Source organism: Tiliqua scincoides, chromosome 3, assembly GCF_035046505.1.
Source record: "Tiliqua scincoides isolate rTilSci1 chromosome 3, rTilSci1.hap2, whole genome shotgun sequence".
NCBI lineage: Eukaryota > Metazoa > Chordata > Lepidosauria > Squamata > Scincidae > Tiliqua > Tiliqua scincoides.
Genome location: NC_089823.1, coordinates 82,740,053 through 82,756,990, shown reverse-complemented (window position 1 = coordinate 82,756,990; position 16,938 = coordinate 82,740,053). Strand labels below are relative to the sequence as shown.

The 16,938-nt window shown below is 39.9% G+C and overlaps 1 protein-coding gene and 1 pseudogene across 1 annotated transcript in view; both read right to left on the bottom strand.

Moving 5' to 3' along the window:
* Nucleotides 1-16,938, bottom strand: part of ANOS1 (anosmin 1) — a 137,053-nt gene that overhangs the window by 32,625 nt on the left and 87,490 nt on the right. Inside the window, exons 4-6 of the mRNA XM_066622002.1 lie at nt 15,940-16,162; nt 12,964-13,148; nt 11,685-11,814 (exon numbers count right to left, since the gene is read on the bottom strand). Of these exons, the coding sequence (XP_066478099.1) occupies nt 11,685-11,814; nt 12,964-13,148; nt 15,940-16,162 (538 nt within the window). The remainder of the gene's footprint in view (nt 1-11,684; nt 11,815-12,963; nt 13,149-15,939; nt 16,163-16,938) is intronic.
* On the bottom strand, nt 10,866-10,982 carry LOC136646687 (5S ribosomal RNA; annotated as a pseudogene).

The window sequence follows — 16,938 nt, the reverse complement described above, 5'->3', positions numbered from 1 at the left end:
GCTAAGCTCCTATAAATATAGGGAGATAAATGTTTGTGCGTCTTTTTTCTGGTGTATTTTTTCCCCAAGTCTGTCAATGACAGGTAGTGGGGGCGTATGAAGGCTGGGTCACATAACTAAGCCCCTCAAGCCTTGAGATTATTGATTAGAGCTGCCTCATTATGCGAAATGAATTGAGAGATTTCTTGTAAATAAATAAAAATATTTCTTTCTCGATCACCTTTTTTAAAAGTCCCATAAAGCTAGGTGAGTCCCAATAGAATGTCATTTTAAAAAGTGGGTCCCGATGCTAAAACATTTGAGAACCACTGCCTTAGTTGAATATCTGAAGAGACCTTTAAAATAAATGTATTAGTGATGAGAAAGTCATGAGTTAACAACTGCTGTCCATATTGTAGTTTTCAGACATTAGCAGAATTTAAAAGGAGTCAACTTAGAATGTTTACATACAAGCTCAAAATTGGGCAATTCCATAACATGCATTAAAGAGCTTTAACGCAATACTGCAGTGCTTTTACATATCCCTATCCTACTCAAGTTTTTATATTTTAGCCACGTTATTCAATATGTGCAGTCTAGTTCCTTGCTGAACTCTAAATTTCAAAATGAAACTTACTGTAAGATGTGTTGCTGTTGTCTTGATAATACAATGCCAAGCTGTTATCAAAATTTGTCACAATCTATCAAAAAAAGAAACTGCTTGACAACTCCTAGAGACATATCACAGTTTGGATTTTAAACTGCTAATTTACCTCATTTGGTAAAATGAAACATAAATACCACGAAATTACATTTGGCCCAAACATGCCCTCGTATTTTTAAATGTCAGTGAGAAAAACGAAAGAGACAAATGTCTTGCAACATTAAGATCTGTTGGAGTTAAGACACAGTAAAACCTTAGCAACAGACTTGCAACTTTTTGAACCAGTTTAATGGTGGGGAATCCTGGAAATTATAGTTTTATGAAGATGGTTTAAACTCTAAGGGCACAATCTTAATGTGCACTGGAACAGGCAGGCCAGCCGGCTTACCCTGCTTACCCTTACCCTGAGCTACAATGCCTATGGGGCTATCAGATCTGCGCCCATGATTTTTGGGTGCAAATCTCAGTGGCCTAAGTAACACTGCTCACGCCAGGGACAGGGGTTAGGATCCAGCCTGCACAACCGCGGCCTGCCACACCCCCTCCAGAGCCCAGTCCTCCTCCTGCCCTGAAACGCTCCCTCCCTGCCTCCCTTCTTCCCTCCCTCTACCCTCCCCTGTGCCGGCCTGGCTGGACCAGCAAAAACTTACTCTGTCCCAGTGCCAATCCAGCCCCGTTGGACTAGCGCACATCCATGCACTGCCCCAGCCTGCTCCTGAGTAGCTGCGAACATGCTTAATGGCACGTTTGCAACACTCAGGAGTCAACACAAGGGACTTGTGTCAACTCAGGGCAGCGGAAGGATTGCACTGCCCAAGGGATATTTTTTCATTTTACAAATTTACACAGCAAGAGAGAGAGTGTGAGAGCATACACTTTTATTGCCTAATAGTCACATAATATTATGTAAGCTGTATTAAAAGTATAGCTTCTTGGGAAAGAGAGAAGAAAAGGATTGTGTCACATTAAATTTAAGCACATTTATTTATTGACAAAACCATCAGCAATCATTAAAACATGCTTCTAAAAAATTACAAAAAAATTATTCAAAAAGCTGAACTGAAAAAGAATATTTTTACTCTAACTGGACTCTCATTTCAGTTCAGAACTATGCTAGGTAAATTGGACATTAGAAAAACTGACGCCATTTGCTCATTTAATACACCTAAATGTTTTTATACTGGTGAGCAAGATGTTCAGTGAACTTTCCAAGCACATTAAGATCATAAACCCCCAGATAAATGGCTATACTGAAATATTCTCTCATTTATGGTATACAAGCTGACACAGTTATTATTGAGGAAGACAGGACTTCCTGTTTGAATAGCAGATAATAATAATAATAATAATAATAATAATAATAATAATAATAATATACAGTATTTATATACCGCCTTTCTTGGTCTTTATTCAAGACTTTATTCAAGGCAGTTTACACAGGCAGGCTTATTAAATCCACGCAGGGATTTTTACAAATTGAAAGAAGGTTCTCTCTTTCAAGAACCACCACATTCAAGCTGTTACACTCCGATCTGGTTTAACATTCTGGCCTCCATCCTCCCAGATGTGAAATTATTCATTATTTCACAAAGTGAAGGGGGAATTTCAATTGTGTACTTGCTCCTGTTTTGACCACATCCTACGCAAACTTCTATTTGAGTTCCAAAAGTGAGAATTTTATTTAAACTGCTGAGCAACACAAAACTTTGTTTTACTGTTTTAGAAGGATGCGGGGACGACGACACACAACTCAATTGGCCCTTCTACCTCTGTTCAACAGTCTTTCTCCACCTTCATCCCTCTACCACAGTGATTTTCAACCTTTTCCAACTTGTGCCACATTGCCAAGGCAACAAAATTGTCAAGGCGTTATGATCAGGTTTTTGACAATTGAGAAGGCACATCATGCTGCCAGCGGGGGGCTCACATCCCCATTGGCCCTACTAATAAATGATCTTCCCTCAAATTCTTATGTCACACTTGTGGACCACTCGCAGCATACTAGTGTGCCAAGGCACAGTGGTTGAAAATGGCTGCTCTACCACATGGGTATGGTTGGCTGAGGAAGGTAATCTATTGCTCAGAATTGCTTGGTTTACTCAGTCTATCTGTCATGAATATGTGCAGTTCAGGCCTAGTAGCATTGCAAAGCCTGAACCAAAGTAACCCAGTAACACAGAAGGGGCTTGCAATCCTAGCTGAAAGGAATTTACGACTCCATGGAAGGTGATGGTGTAGCACCTCAGCAGACAGAGAGGCGCCATGAGTCTCCAGTGGGGAGGGGGAGAACTAGGAGGACTAGCATCCAGCCCCACTTCGAGAAGATTCTGTCCCCAAGAGTTCTGATTGGGCAGTTTGAAATGAGTAGAGTCACACCATCCTCTTGGCATGAGAAGTATAAGAACAAAGCCTAAAGGGGTGTCTTTTGCCTTTTGTCTTTGTCTTTGGTCTTTGTCTTTTGGCGTGGGTGCACATCCTGCCCCGCCAGGACCATGTGGCCTCATAGGTAACTGAGGATCTACAAAAGAAGCTGACCCAGGTGAGCGTTAGGAAATAATAGAGATAGCCAGTTAGCTTTATTATTTTATGCTGATATGTTTCCTAGAAGTTTTTATGCCTCTAGCATTTGCTGCCTTTTGTAACTTTTTGTAACCCTATGTACTTAATAAAGTAAAAATCTTTTCACCATGTTGGTTCATTGTCTGTTGGGGACAAAGGTTCAGAATCCTGCCTAGCCGTTCAGCAAGCTACCAAAAATCCTCATTGTGGACTAGAAACTTGAGGACTGAGACTTTAAGTAAAGAAAGTGCTCAGTTGCTACAAGGGATATAGTTAAGCCTAGAGGGTCTCGGTGTCCCTGGACTGAGGCACTGGCTCTTACAGGGTGGTGGCAGTACTACTGAACAGGGATCTTTGAGGGCTCTAGGGTTCAGAACCAACAACTATGAGCACCCCAAAACCCTGGGAGTGAGCTCAACTGTATGACACTATCCAGTTCCAGTCATGGTATGTCCATCTGCAAGGAGGATCGCTTAAAACTAGGTAGCTGGTTAACCTTGTCCCCTCATTTATTTCATTTGGTCAGAAACTTCCTCCTTTTGGAGCATCCTACCACACCCCATAGCTCCCAGTTGCCTTAGATCAGGGGTGTCCAAACATTTTGGCAGGAGGGCCACATCATCTCTCTGACACTGTGTTGGGGGCCAGGAAAAAAAGGAATTAATTAATAATAATAAATAATAATAACTTTATTTTTACCCCGCCTTTCTCCCTGAAGGGACTCAATAAATTTAATATAAAATTTGAATAAATTTACATAAATGAATTTATTAGAGATGGAACTTATATGAATAAATGAATGAAGGTCTTGCAGTAGCTCAAGGCCTATAAATTTCCTTTGCTGCCACTGCTGCACCACAGACATGAAACAGCAAGTAGTGGAGGGAGCCCTCATCCCACAGCTCAGATGAGAGGTTGAACAGTCATCCTCACACTGAGAGCAGTTGCGTTGGGCCAGCACGGGCTCCAGCAAGTCTCCGTAGAGCCAGAGGCTCATTGAAGACTGGGGACTCCCCGAGGGCCAGATTGGGAGCCCCTGAGGGCCGCAAGTGGCCCCCGGGCCAGGTAGATTATCTACATTACCAGAAGGAACCTTCTAGTCAAGTGGACTAGAAAACTAAAAAATTGCTTTAAAATTTGCCTTATGTTTGGGAGCAAAGTCAGTGTGACATATATGTTAAAGTCACTGGCCAGGCCTGACTCCATTTTGTAGGCCAGGAACAACTTTGAAGGTGTTGCGGAAAAATTATTACGAGACAGTGCGCAGCATCTTATCAGTCCTCTCGGCAACAGCCAAGCTCAGATGTGTGATAAGTGACCAACACACTAGTACCAAGATCTCCAATTGGTCTAACAAGGTGAAGCTGTGATAGTCCAACTGGGAGTTGGTAGCATGATTGCCCAGCATTGCATCAGCAGATGAGGTCACTGTCCAGAAGCTTTGGCTGACCCAAGCCTTTAATTAGCCAAAAATTACCTTCAGGTTATAAAAGCCTGTTGCTAGGATGTGAAGACAGTTTGTGAGTTCATTCTGTCATTCAGTTCCATCATGGATGACTATTTGTATCACTGCTGGTATGCGAGGTGAAAGAACTACCCTTCACCTATGCACAGGAGTAAGAAAGTTCAGGTGAACATTAGGAATAATTAATATTGGAGCTTAGCTTTATGGTTCGATCACTGTATGTTTATTGTGTTTATTCTCTTAAATAACTAAGTGCCTTTCAATAATGTGTAACCATATTTCTATTCCTTAAAGGAATCATTACATATTTACAGGCACATGTCTGTGAGAAGGAATTGATCCATCTAAGTCTGGCCAAGACCACTCAGTTATACTACCAAAGCAAACCAGAGCCTTAAGTCCCTCGAATTTGGGGGCTTGGAGTTTACAAGGGCTAAGGGGTTTGTCCATAGGCCTCCAGCTTCCCCTTAGTTGGAGGTTGTTAAAAGGGGTGGTGGCACCTACCTTAGGGCACATTTGCCCTAAGAACTATGCACTGCTATCTCACTAAGGGCGCAATCCTAACCAACTTTTCAGCACTGGCATAGCGTTGCCAGTGGGGCTTGTGCTGCATCCTGCAGTTGGGGGGCAGTCACAGAGGCCTCCTCAAGGTAAGGAAATGTTTGTTACCTTATCTCCGAGTTGCATTGTCCTTATGTCAGTGCTGAAAAGTTGGTTAGGATTGCTGCCTAAGTGGGGTTAAGTTGTGAGGTGGGGTGTGCAGGAGACTGCAACAGTCAGAATTCAAAACAGTCCTGACTCCAGAGGAGGCACATTCTTGAATTCCAGCATGGAAAGAAATAGGCCATTAGGAATCACAGGGGAAGGAGCTGGATTCTGTCTCTCTTAGCTAAAGGCCCTGTTGTGGAAGGGGTATATCTTCAAGTGCAAAAGAAATGCTTAGGCTCATCTCGTCTTTTTGATATTTTAGAGGTCAGAATGGAGGACAAGAAAGTAATTCCTGAACATTCCCATGTGAAATTAATGGAGGAACAGAAAGACATTATTCTGGGCAGAAATCTACCAGAAAAATCAACTACATTGAGCTGACAAAAGTCCTAAACCGTCATAAGAACAGCACCGCTGGATCAGGCCATAGGCCCATCTAGTCCAGCTTCCTGTTTCTCAGACTTATCTCAGAACACACTTGCTGTATCTCACAACACATTCGCATGTGTTTCCACAAATTGTGGGATAGGACAATACAGAAGCATTGTAATGTGAAAACATGCACAATTCGTATTTGAGGGTAGTTGTGTAGATTTTTACCCAACCTACTGGAAAGAGGTAGAAACTAAGCTATTCAGATAGTCACAGATGGATGTTTATGTTTTCGTTCAGTTCTTGGTGATCTATTATGTTGCTAAGATAAAAAACAAACACACTGCTTTGGCTCACAACAGTATCCTTGTTGTGAACAAGTTATGGACCAAACAATGTGACAGCTATCTCAAATATCACTTCCAAAAAGGATAGCCTCTTTAGGTCAAGGTTGATGTCATCTCATAAAACACTGCAAATACTGCATTTAGTCAACCAATACCCAATAGACCAGGGGTGTCAAACATAAGGCCCCCAGAAGCTTTTTATCTGGCCCTCAGGCTCTCAGCTGCTGAGCAGTGCTGAGATGTTACTGCTGAAAAGGCCGCCCACATGAAAATTGGACTTTTCCATATCTTGAAATATGATCAAGATTTGCATATTTTCTCTTCTGTCATTTGCAGCTAATGAGTTCCTAAGTGAGAAAAAAAGTGTTGATTTCTGGCCATCAGCTGCTTAATGATGTCACTTTCTGTTTAATGATGTCACTTCTGGCCCCAGCAGGCGCCCTGAATGCTAACTTTGGCCCTCTGTATGAAACAAGTTTGACATCCCTGCAATAGACTATGTTCGTACAATTTATGTCTCGCTGTTTCAGGTTGGATTTCTGTTCACTTTCTTATGCAAGTTCATCAACTTGGAGTTGGAACTTATGTTAGAGAAGACTAACTCTCTCCTTTCTCACCCATCAAACAGCAGACAGGGGCACTGTAGTTTACACATCATTATCATTAAAGTTAGCTTGCAATGTCACACATATGAATTATGCTAGAGGTCACCTGGTCATAGACGTGCCTGGACACTCCATTTAATTAAGCAGGTTTTATTTCAGTTGGGGTGGGGGTTTCTGACAACAGGACAACAGAAGCTGGGCAGATCTCTGGCAAGCTACCTTGGCTCAAATTAAGCCCTTGACATAACTGATAAAAGACAGGCCAGAGAGATTAGCAAGTTCTTTGGGGTCTTTGCAGCTTTAGGATCTTGAAATCCATGAGAAGGAAGGTCTACAGTGAAAGAAAATAAAAAGCAAAGACATCTCTGCATCCTAGACTAGGCTGGCGTTACCACCAATATGCATTACATCTGGATTATGATATGTAAATCGTGAGAGGAGGGGGAAAAGAAATGAACTAACACCAAGGGGAAAGTATGTAAGAATCTGCAATCTCAGTTTCATAATTCAAAATCCATTACAAAATATATTAGATGAGGGTGTTTCGTACTTCTCATTTAAAATAGGATCACTCGTTACTCTTAAAAAGTGTTGTTCCTCTCTCTCTTTAAAGAACTGTTGAACCTACACTACAGACAGGTTTCCAACTACTAAACGGTTTCACAGCACATGCAAAGGGATACACTTTGTCCCCTGGAATTGGCACATAAACCAGCTGTGCAACAATATAAACAATTTATTGGTCCTAAGAGACCAACAGAGAGATTTTTATTGCTACAACTGGGTATCTGCTCAGGCTTTACTAACACTCTGTGTATGCATATCATATATAGCATGGGCACTTATGCCCTGTGAAAACAATGCTGTCTGCTTAACTTACTCTTGATATTTGTATTGTGGCTAATATAAACTCCCTTAATCCTAAGAAAATAAATTTATACTAAAGGTGGGTGTTACAGAATTTTTTGCAGGAATATATATATATAATTTTATTTCAGTACCAGCATAATGGGACTGTAGACTTGTGGAGAATGGTAAAGGAAATGGTAAAGGAAAAGGAAGGTTAATTCCAACATTACAACTAATCAGCCAGTTAGCTCCAAACTGTCCAAACTGTCAAGGACTATAAGCATGTCCTTGTCTTATCAGAAAGGTCAACTTGCCAAGCTTCAAAATGTGCGTGTCAAAACTCAGGACTACCATTTCTGATTAAACAACGATTCAGACATCTCCACCAGATCTTCAACCATACCCAAATCCATATACATAAATTGTGATGTCAAAAAAGAGTTGGCACTTAAGTATACTTAACTTTCTCTTCTCTGTACACGTGATGAATTACCCCATTTTTGTACAGAAGTGGTACTCCTGCAGTTACTTTTCAGTAACTGGAAGCCTAGTGCAAAGGAGTGTTTAGGGACCCAATCCTAAATAACTTTACAGCACTGATGCACCAGTGCCATTGAGATGTGCTCTGCATCCTGCAGTGGGTGAGGGGCAGACACAGAGGCCTCCTTGGGGTAAGGGAACATTTTTTTCCTTAACACAGGGCTAAATTGGCACTGGAAAGTTAGATAGGATTGGGCTCTAAGAGTAATTCACTAGATGTAGGAAACCATGAAGTAGGATTTACATCAAGGACATTCTGTCTTCTTCTCTCCTTACGTTGTGTAATTGAATGGAGAGACAGATGCCGCCCAAGGATACAGACACAGTCATGTGAATCCAGGACTCATGTACAGACTCAGAACATCCTAATCCGCTGCAAAGGTCATATAAGATTGCATTTAGAAATGTACTCAGAAGCCAGCTGTGTGGGACATACAGAGTCAGCAATATAACCAAATGTATTATTCCATATGGATTCCTGCATTGCAGTTTGGAGAAACCCATGCAGTAGGTGCTGTATGCCCTCAAGCACAGCAGCATGAAACTTCTTTCAGCTGTTTCTACGATTCTTTGGATCAGGGCAACTGGGAGTAATCCAAAAATTTAAGCATGCATAAATCCCATTAAGTTCTATTCCATGGGGCTTAGGCACACAGTTAAGAGTTTAAGCCTCAGTTACTACAATGGGACTTAAGCATGCTTAGCTTTCTCTGGATAGCACCCAAGGCCATAAATACAAAAATTTAGCAAAACGTTTATTGCATGCTAAGTATTTCTTGAAAATCCTTGCCTGGATTTTCTGAACCATTTAACCATATTATACACAAAGCTACCTAAATCTTGAGATAACATTTATATTTAATTGTCCAGTTCATCCTCACCCATGAAAATATACCATATTTCAAGAATACTTAGAAAGCTAAACACACAATGTACTGAAGATTAAATTTACCTCGATGAAGCAAACAGCCAGAAAAAAACTGCATTTTAAAAAAAACTTTCTACATCATATTATAACCTGTTGCACCTCACTTCAAAAAGAAAATATTCCTGAACATTAACAAGACCTGTGTTTTGAAAGATCCTGCCCATTTTAACCTAACTGCACCCAATTGCCTGGGAGAGTTTATAAGCAAGATTTTTAAAGTGTGAGAATTACTGTCCTCTTAAAAGGCATGAAATTACATCTCATCCACCAATGACACAAGGGTTTTTGCTCCTACTATATCCTTTTCCTCATTTTGTCTTGGGTGAAGCAGCAAGAATGGATTCCATACATTTATATTGTGTCCTGTTCTGTATCAGCAGGTCCTGTTCTCACCAGAAGAATGAAAAACCTGTTACCGCTTCCTAGTGTTTACAGATAAGACACAGGATCCAATATAATTGGCAACTGTTAATATATGACATTCACTACATGCAGATGTCTACTGCAGGGCAAGGGAATCATGCCTTTTATTTTTTTAAAAAATCATATTGCAATTGCAGAACAGGAAATATATAAACAGAGAGAATACCAGCAGCTAGACAAAATGTCTCTTTCTCTAAATAGTTTTGGCACCAATGTTTTTGAATAAGCATATTAGCAAAATTAAAAGCCTTTGTGGGACATTCATTGGCCTGTAAGAACATACATCAAGACTTTCCAATCCTGCTAGGATCATCATTATTTCATAGAACAATAAGGCAAAATTTGCCTTTTTTATGAGGAGTAAAAATGAGGAATTTGCTGCCATAATTTAAGAACAAACTATGTCCTTAACAATTTGTTAAGGAAAAAACTGAAACCATTAAATTTTAAAAAAATACAGTTTATTGTAACAAACTGTAAGAAGGTCATTTATCAGATTCTATAACTATGAGTGTGGTCGCAGCTTTATCCAAGAATAACTTTATCCCTTGTGGAATTTTATTAATGTTAATAAACAAGGCTACATATTAAATGATTGCATGCAGCTCAGCTCCCAAAGACCCATGTAGAAACATGCTGGATTAAGAAAGCATCTGTTACCACCCCTTTTGTGAACCAACAGCACTGTTACATAAAATAGAAGAGTTAACTGCAAGAAGAAGTTGGAACACATTGACTTTTTCATAAGAAGCTTATTGCCTCTGTATAAAATCTTTTGTAGTCATCACCATAAATAGCATAATTTATATTTTATATATCTAAAAAATTATGCTATTCAATAAATATATAGTTTTGTTGTCAATGTCCTATACCCACAAACTAGTTGCACACATTTATAAGAGACATGGGTCTAAGCAACTAAGGAAATATACTACGACCTGAACCAATGGAGGCAGATCTTGACCTTGAGATCTTCTTTACAGCTAAATGGCTGATTAAACTTTTTTTCCCTTTTTTGTATTAAGAGAAATTGTTTTTCAAGCTAACCACTGCAATGTCTTGAATTTCCCTGTATCAATAACTATGGGTGAAACATATTCTCACTCCTTGAAGTGTAGTTAGAACATATAACATGATGCAATGAAGCAGAAATGTAGATTTTGTTAATCCCCTTAATTAATTTGGGGATTACTGTTAATTTACAGTACATAAACAAACAAAAAGAGAGCTAAGAAACCTTGTCATTTTAAGAAACAGGAAACAATTTATGCAGAAGTCTGAATGACTAGTAGCATTCAATCAGCTGCTGAAAATATGCAGCCACAGAATTACAGGAGGTCCTCAGTATCCATGTGTCTGTTAATCAATTCCCAACAAGTACAATTTGTATGGTTGGCAACCTTCAGTCTCGAAAGACTATGGTATATGCCTATAGCACCTGGTATTCCCAAGCGGTCTCCCATCCAAGTACTAACCAGGACTGACCCTGCTTAGCTTCCAAGTTCAGATGAGATCAGGCATGTGCAGGGTAACAGTTAAAGTACAACCTATTGAGACAAAATACATAAAAATTCTCCACACTTTCAAGGATCATCAGATAAGAGCCCAGAGTTTCTGCACATTTTCAGAATTGTTCTGTTGCACTCCAATCTGGATCACCCTGGAAAAACCAGGCTGTCTCCAACACCTCCAATGAGATAAGCAGGAACTGCAGAAGCTGCTCAGGGACAATCTGAGTGGCTCTGCATTAAAAATAGCAGCATCTCCATGGTCAAGGCAAGGAGATGCTGGATTTAACCCCAAGGGGAGGAGGAACATATGCAATGAGCCCAGTGAGTTGCAGCCACGGCTTTGAAATCCTGGCTGCCGCCAATTATGAGGAGCCAAGGGATCCAACCTATTCTCCTTGAAGATAAGGGAAACTGGTCAGTCCAGGGAAGCAGACTACATGGAAGGAAGTGGGCATGGGTGAATTAATTGCCTTTCCTCCCCTACCACTCTGAAACTTTCTAGCAAGGCAGTTAACTTTAACAACTCCCTGCTTGCATTCCCCTGCCATGAACCAGGTTTACCCCATTATTTCTTATGGTGAAAATAAGTTCCCATTAACAGTGGATTATAACAAAGTCAATTTTTCAGTCCCCATTTCCATTATGGATAATGATGCCAAGCATTAAGACTGGATTTAATTCTGAGCGTGATCCCACTGAAAGTGTGTATGAGGCACAGGAAATTAAACACAAACCTTTGGAAGAGCGGAAGTGCTTGCTAGGAGCTGTGAAACCTCTTGTTCCATGCACATTAATGGCAGCCACTCGAAACTGGTACCATCTGCTGGCCCTGATATCAGACAGTTGTATTCTCTCATCTGTGGTCTATAAAAGAAAGTGTTTGTAACAGACTGACTTCTGGGTTTAGTCCTATTATTGCATGTCTCTCACCTTGTTTTGTACGTCTAGAAAGCAGGAATACATGAAAAAGAAACATTTGTGTTTCTTTTTTCTTTTTCACATTTTCTTTTTTCTTTTTCACATCTTTGCAAGCTGGTGAAACTTAGGTGCAGGCTGAATCTGTGTGAACTATTTCACAAATTCACATCAGTTTTGTAGGTCTCAATTTCTGAAACCAGTAATTACTTATTATCATGTAGCTATACATATGGCCTGATACTTTAATCCTTCAATATTGCATGTTTGGTTAACAAAGCAAGGCTTATTGACTAAGGACACCCAAAAGGATGCAACTGCTGCTTAGATCTTTATTTAAATCCTTATATTTCATCTTTCAGCCCAGTGTGGTCAACCCAGTGGTAAACTCAGAGAGTTGGCTAACAACCAATCAATAAAACATAACAAAGAAATCAATAAAAATGCCTAATGAATCAGGGTCCAATACTATCCAATTTTCCAGCACGGGTGCAACTGCAATGCAGCCCCAAGATAAGGGAACAAATATTCCCATACCTTGAGGAGGCCTCTCTGACTCTCTCCCCACCACAGGATACAGTGCACGCCCTATTGGCATGGTTGCACCGGCACTGGAAAATTGGATAGGATCGGGCCCTCAATCACTAACCTATAAACTAGGATAAAGCTAGAGACAGAGCAAAAACCAGAGAAGAGGAAAATCAAATCCACCTCAAAGCACAGCAATATAACAAAGTCTTAATGATTCACCAAAATGCTAAAAATAAAAAAGATAGAGCTAATCAGGCCTTCTGGTGCATGAAATTTTGCAGTTTGCGTACTAGAACTGTGCCAAGATTATAGTTTAATGTAGATGTTTTGCATGTTTTCTTAAATTTTTTTATATGCTATCTTCAGTTCACCATTTGCAGAACAGATATTGGACAGACTAACACAGCTGAACTTCTAGAGTCTATCACACAAGGTTATTGTGCTCTATTGCACAGAGTTATTGAGTTCAGGCAGAATATGCAACATGCACATATTACACAGAAGACTTGAATTGATATCAGTGGTACTAAGAAAGAAAAGCCTGAAAAATCTGAAAATAGGACTCACCTGTGCCACAGTTTGCCAACTTGTAGCATCATCCTCGCTAGGATGAATCCCATAGTTCCATCTCCTTTGTACCACATAGAGCACAGGTTCAATTGAGATATTGAATTTTGAAGACCACTTAACTTCCAGCTGGCCAGAATGAAGTTCAGTGAACTTTAACTCCTTTCTGGGTTTCAAGGGGACACCTGAAACAAGTGAACATGCATATTTTTCCATACAAGACAGCTGTGAATCAAATATACTGTACATTTCATGTCACTGAATTTAATAATGTTCAAAGAAATGTATGCTCATACAATATGCTTAACAGTGTTTTTGAGTTAAATATACTGATTGTGATTCAGAGAAAAGGCTCATACAGGGAAGTGTATAATCATCTATGACCATAAATACAAGCTACACTCAACTGTCACATAAGCTGTCCACATTTCACTACTTTGGCTAAACCGGATTGACAGCCAGATCATACAATGAAACCAGGCACTTATTTCCTCCATCTGATCTCTACCACATGCAGAACAACATGAAGAAAATTCAGTATGAAAAGGATGCATGTAGAACCAGCATGTTCCCAGTAGCAAGCAACCATTTCTATGGACAGATGCTAAAAGCCTAGTTGTACATGTGGAAGTGGCTGTTACACTTGTGGAAGTGGTTGCTGGGTAAGGCATGCAATTCTATGTATACTCAGGTTTCACCATGAGACCTATCCTCATGATTCTGTATACAGATGAGTTTGTGGGGAGAGGGGGCGGGGAAAGTTGCTTTGTGTTACACCTGTCATGAATGGTAAAAAGACTGAAAAGGGATATAGAGAGAGCTGAACGATTGTTCAAGAATCTGTGATTTTAACGAAAGGTTCAGATTTATTTTCAAAGTAATTAAGTGTGATGGAACACCAGACTAGGATAACTCTGAAAACAGAAGATCTACTTTAAGTTAATTGCCTCTTTCTTTATAATATAGAACACACTTGCATCCTCACAGCATGACAATGTGTGATGTCCTGCTCCATTTCACTCATTACTGCCACTGGCACCATGTTGTGACATTAGGACACAGATAAGCTTAGTACATGTTACAAAAATAGAAGACATAAACTCCAATAAGGAGCTATTGTTTTTTGAAACTCGCTCACATCTGTGCCCAAATTGTTTTCAGGAAAAGCTCTGTCCATCAACGCGTGAGCCCTGCTCCATGCCCACCACTGATATAAATTCAGTTGGTGGGTACCACGGACAGGGCTTTCTCCAGTGGCAGGCTTTTAGAATTCTCTTTCTGAGACATCTGCCACATGACCTACCCGACACTTATAGCAGTTAACACACCTCTGTTTAGCCAGGCTTTTAATGCATGGTATTACCAGTGACTGCATTGCTGTTTTAGGGTCCAGTCCTATCCAACTTTCCAGCATCAGTGCAGCTGCAGTGCAGCCCATTCCCATACCTTGAGGAGCCCTCTGTGGTGACTGCCTCCCCACCACAGGATGCAGTGCACACCCCATTGGCACGGCTGGGGTAATATTGGAAAATTGGCACTGGAAAATTGGATTGGACTGGACCCTCAATCATTATATGCTATATTTGCTATTTTCACTGTGACTTTTACTGTTTGATATTGTGTGGTGCTTAAGTGGTCCACCACGTAAGTGTGCTGCTTAAAGCCACAATTCTTTTCTAAATATGAAAGGACAGATATACACAAAATAAAATGTATTCAAACATTCAGTTTATCCTCCAAGAGAGGTCAAATCTGTTCACTCCCCTTGCATACATATAAATGATTCCCCCTTTTTTTCCATACAGCTCCACAAATGTTGGATTACTGTGAGTCTGATTCATTGGAATTCCAGCATGATTTAAAAATTTGGAAAATCTGAGATTCCTTCTTCTAGTTTCTACACTTTTCTAGCTAATTTATCTTTTCTAGATACCTTAAAATAATATTTCCCAAATTTCCCCCCCAAAGCGCTCCAATTATACAGTATGTTACAGTAAATAAAAACATGTATATCAATAAAATCACTAGCAATAAAATCTAATATCCAACCACGTTGGCTCGTAAGTTTAATTCTGGCTATCAATAACAGCCACCAGATTTCATGTACTGTGCCTAGTATAGTTATCCTAGCCCCAATTTCTACATTTTAAAATCCTTGTTTAATTATTATGTATACTAATACTTCAATTTGCACGCTAAAAAATCTTCCATCTGCTTTTCATCAGAGTCAGTTGGATTCACTTGACTGGAACCAACTCAGCCCCTCTGCTGGCTACTAATTGTGTGCAGATGGATCTCATGAGTACTAACAAGTAGAGCACAGTACAACTGCATTTTCAAATATTCTAATACAACCAGGATCATCAATGCCATGTCCAGATGTGCACTTTCATCTATTTAGAAATGTGCTTTTTATTAGATAAAAAGTTTGGCATCCATCACTGTAGCACTAATTAATCCTCTGAACTCCACAGTGCTTGGCCTTCTAGAAAAAATTAAATCTTTTTTAGTGTTTTATTGAGGTGATATAAGGTAAGTTTTCTTGATTTGGCACACAGACCTAAGTGCACGCTTTGGTTGTAATCCTAACCACAATGAAGCCAAAAGAGAACAAACTAATTTCATTCACTAAGGTACAGACACACGTCAGTTCATTCCTTAACCATGATTAAACAAGCAAGAGTGAAAAGCTGTCTCTCTTCTCAGTCCTCTCTCCTCTTGCTGTCAATTGTCATTTTATGTGGACCAATATTAACTATGGTTAGCATTAATCACAATTCACTCCTAACATGATTTGGGCTCAACTGGGGCATAATCCCATGAATCTGCCCCCAATTCCTCTTAAACAGAGAGAAGTATTCAGTTCTGTTCCATTTCTTTTGTTTCACCTACCCCTTTGCTAGTCTCCAAGACAACATAATCTCTTGATTGAAAATTAAAGCTTTGGATGCTCTAAAAACGCCGAACAATCTCTACCTTTGTACAGATTTTTTGGTACTTGGCATGTATGTCCACAACCATTGGAGCAGCATTTTTTCACACCAGAGCATTCACTGTCAGCCTCGCAGCTTTCAACACAGGCAGCTGCAAAGCCGCTAGCCTTCTCTGGTGCTGGGCAGTCTCCTTGCTTCACCGACAGGATATACTTGAGGAATTCACAGCTAGTTAGGCATTCGTAGTTCTTCTTTGGGAAAAGGGGCTAAAATGAAAAAGAAATGAGAGAAAAACCACAATACTTCAATAAGAAAAAGCTGAAATATTTCAAAGATAATGCTGGAAAGGGGATTAATGTTTTATCTATAGCAAAACTATCCATTAAGATGCATATAGCTGCAAAGCTTCTAAACATAAATGGTAAGTCACAAAATTGTGATATCTCTGGAGGGGGACTGTCCTCTCCTGTGGAACTAATTCAAACATCTCTACCAGGTCTTCTCCATATTTCTCCACATAAGTTTGCTAGAAAGATGCTAAACAATAGATTAACTAACGTGATAGATTCAAGGGCAAATGAGAACGCATCACCTTAACAGGGAGGTACTAGATGTTTCCATTTAAGAATTTTTCTCTTGTATTTTGATTATAAATTAATAAATACACACACATTTGTGGTGCATTTAGGACAGGTCTACACGTTACATGAAAATTCATATAACAAAAACCCAATGGAAAAGCAGCTTCAAGAGGATGATCCGAGCACAGAAATAGCAGGAAAAGGAAGAAATAATTACTGTTTCCTGTCCTCATCTCCTCTGTTCCAGATTATCTCCTAGCCACTTTCCACCAGCAGAATCCCTCTGGGGTTAAAAATGTAGTTACCTTCGCAGAGAACGGCATACAGTGTGGAGCGACTTACGCATCTTTTATATCTACCTCCTGCAACAGTCTGTCAAATCCCCACCCAAAGCCGTTTTGCCCTAGGAAGAGCAGTTACTAGGCTTTTCTTACATGCAGTTATGTATATTGTGTAGTTAG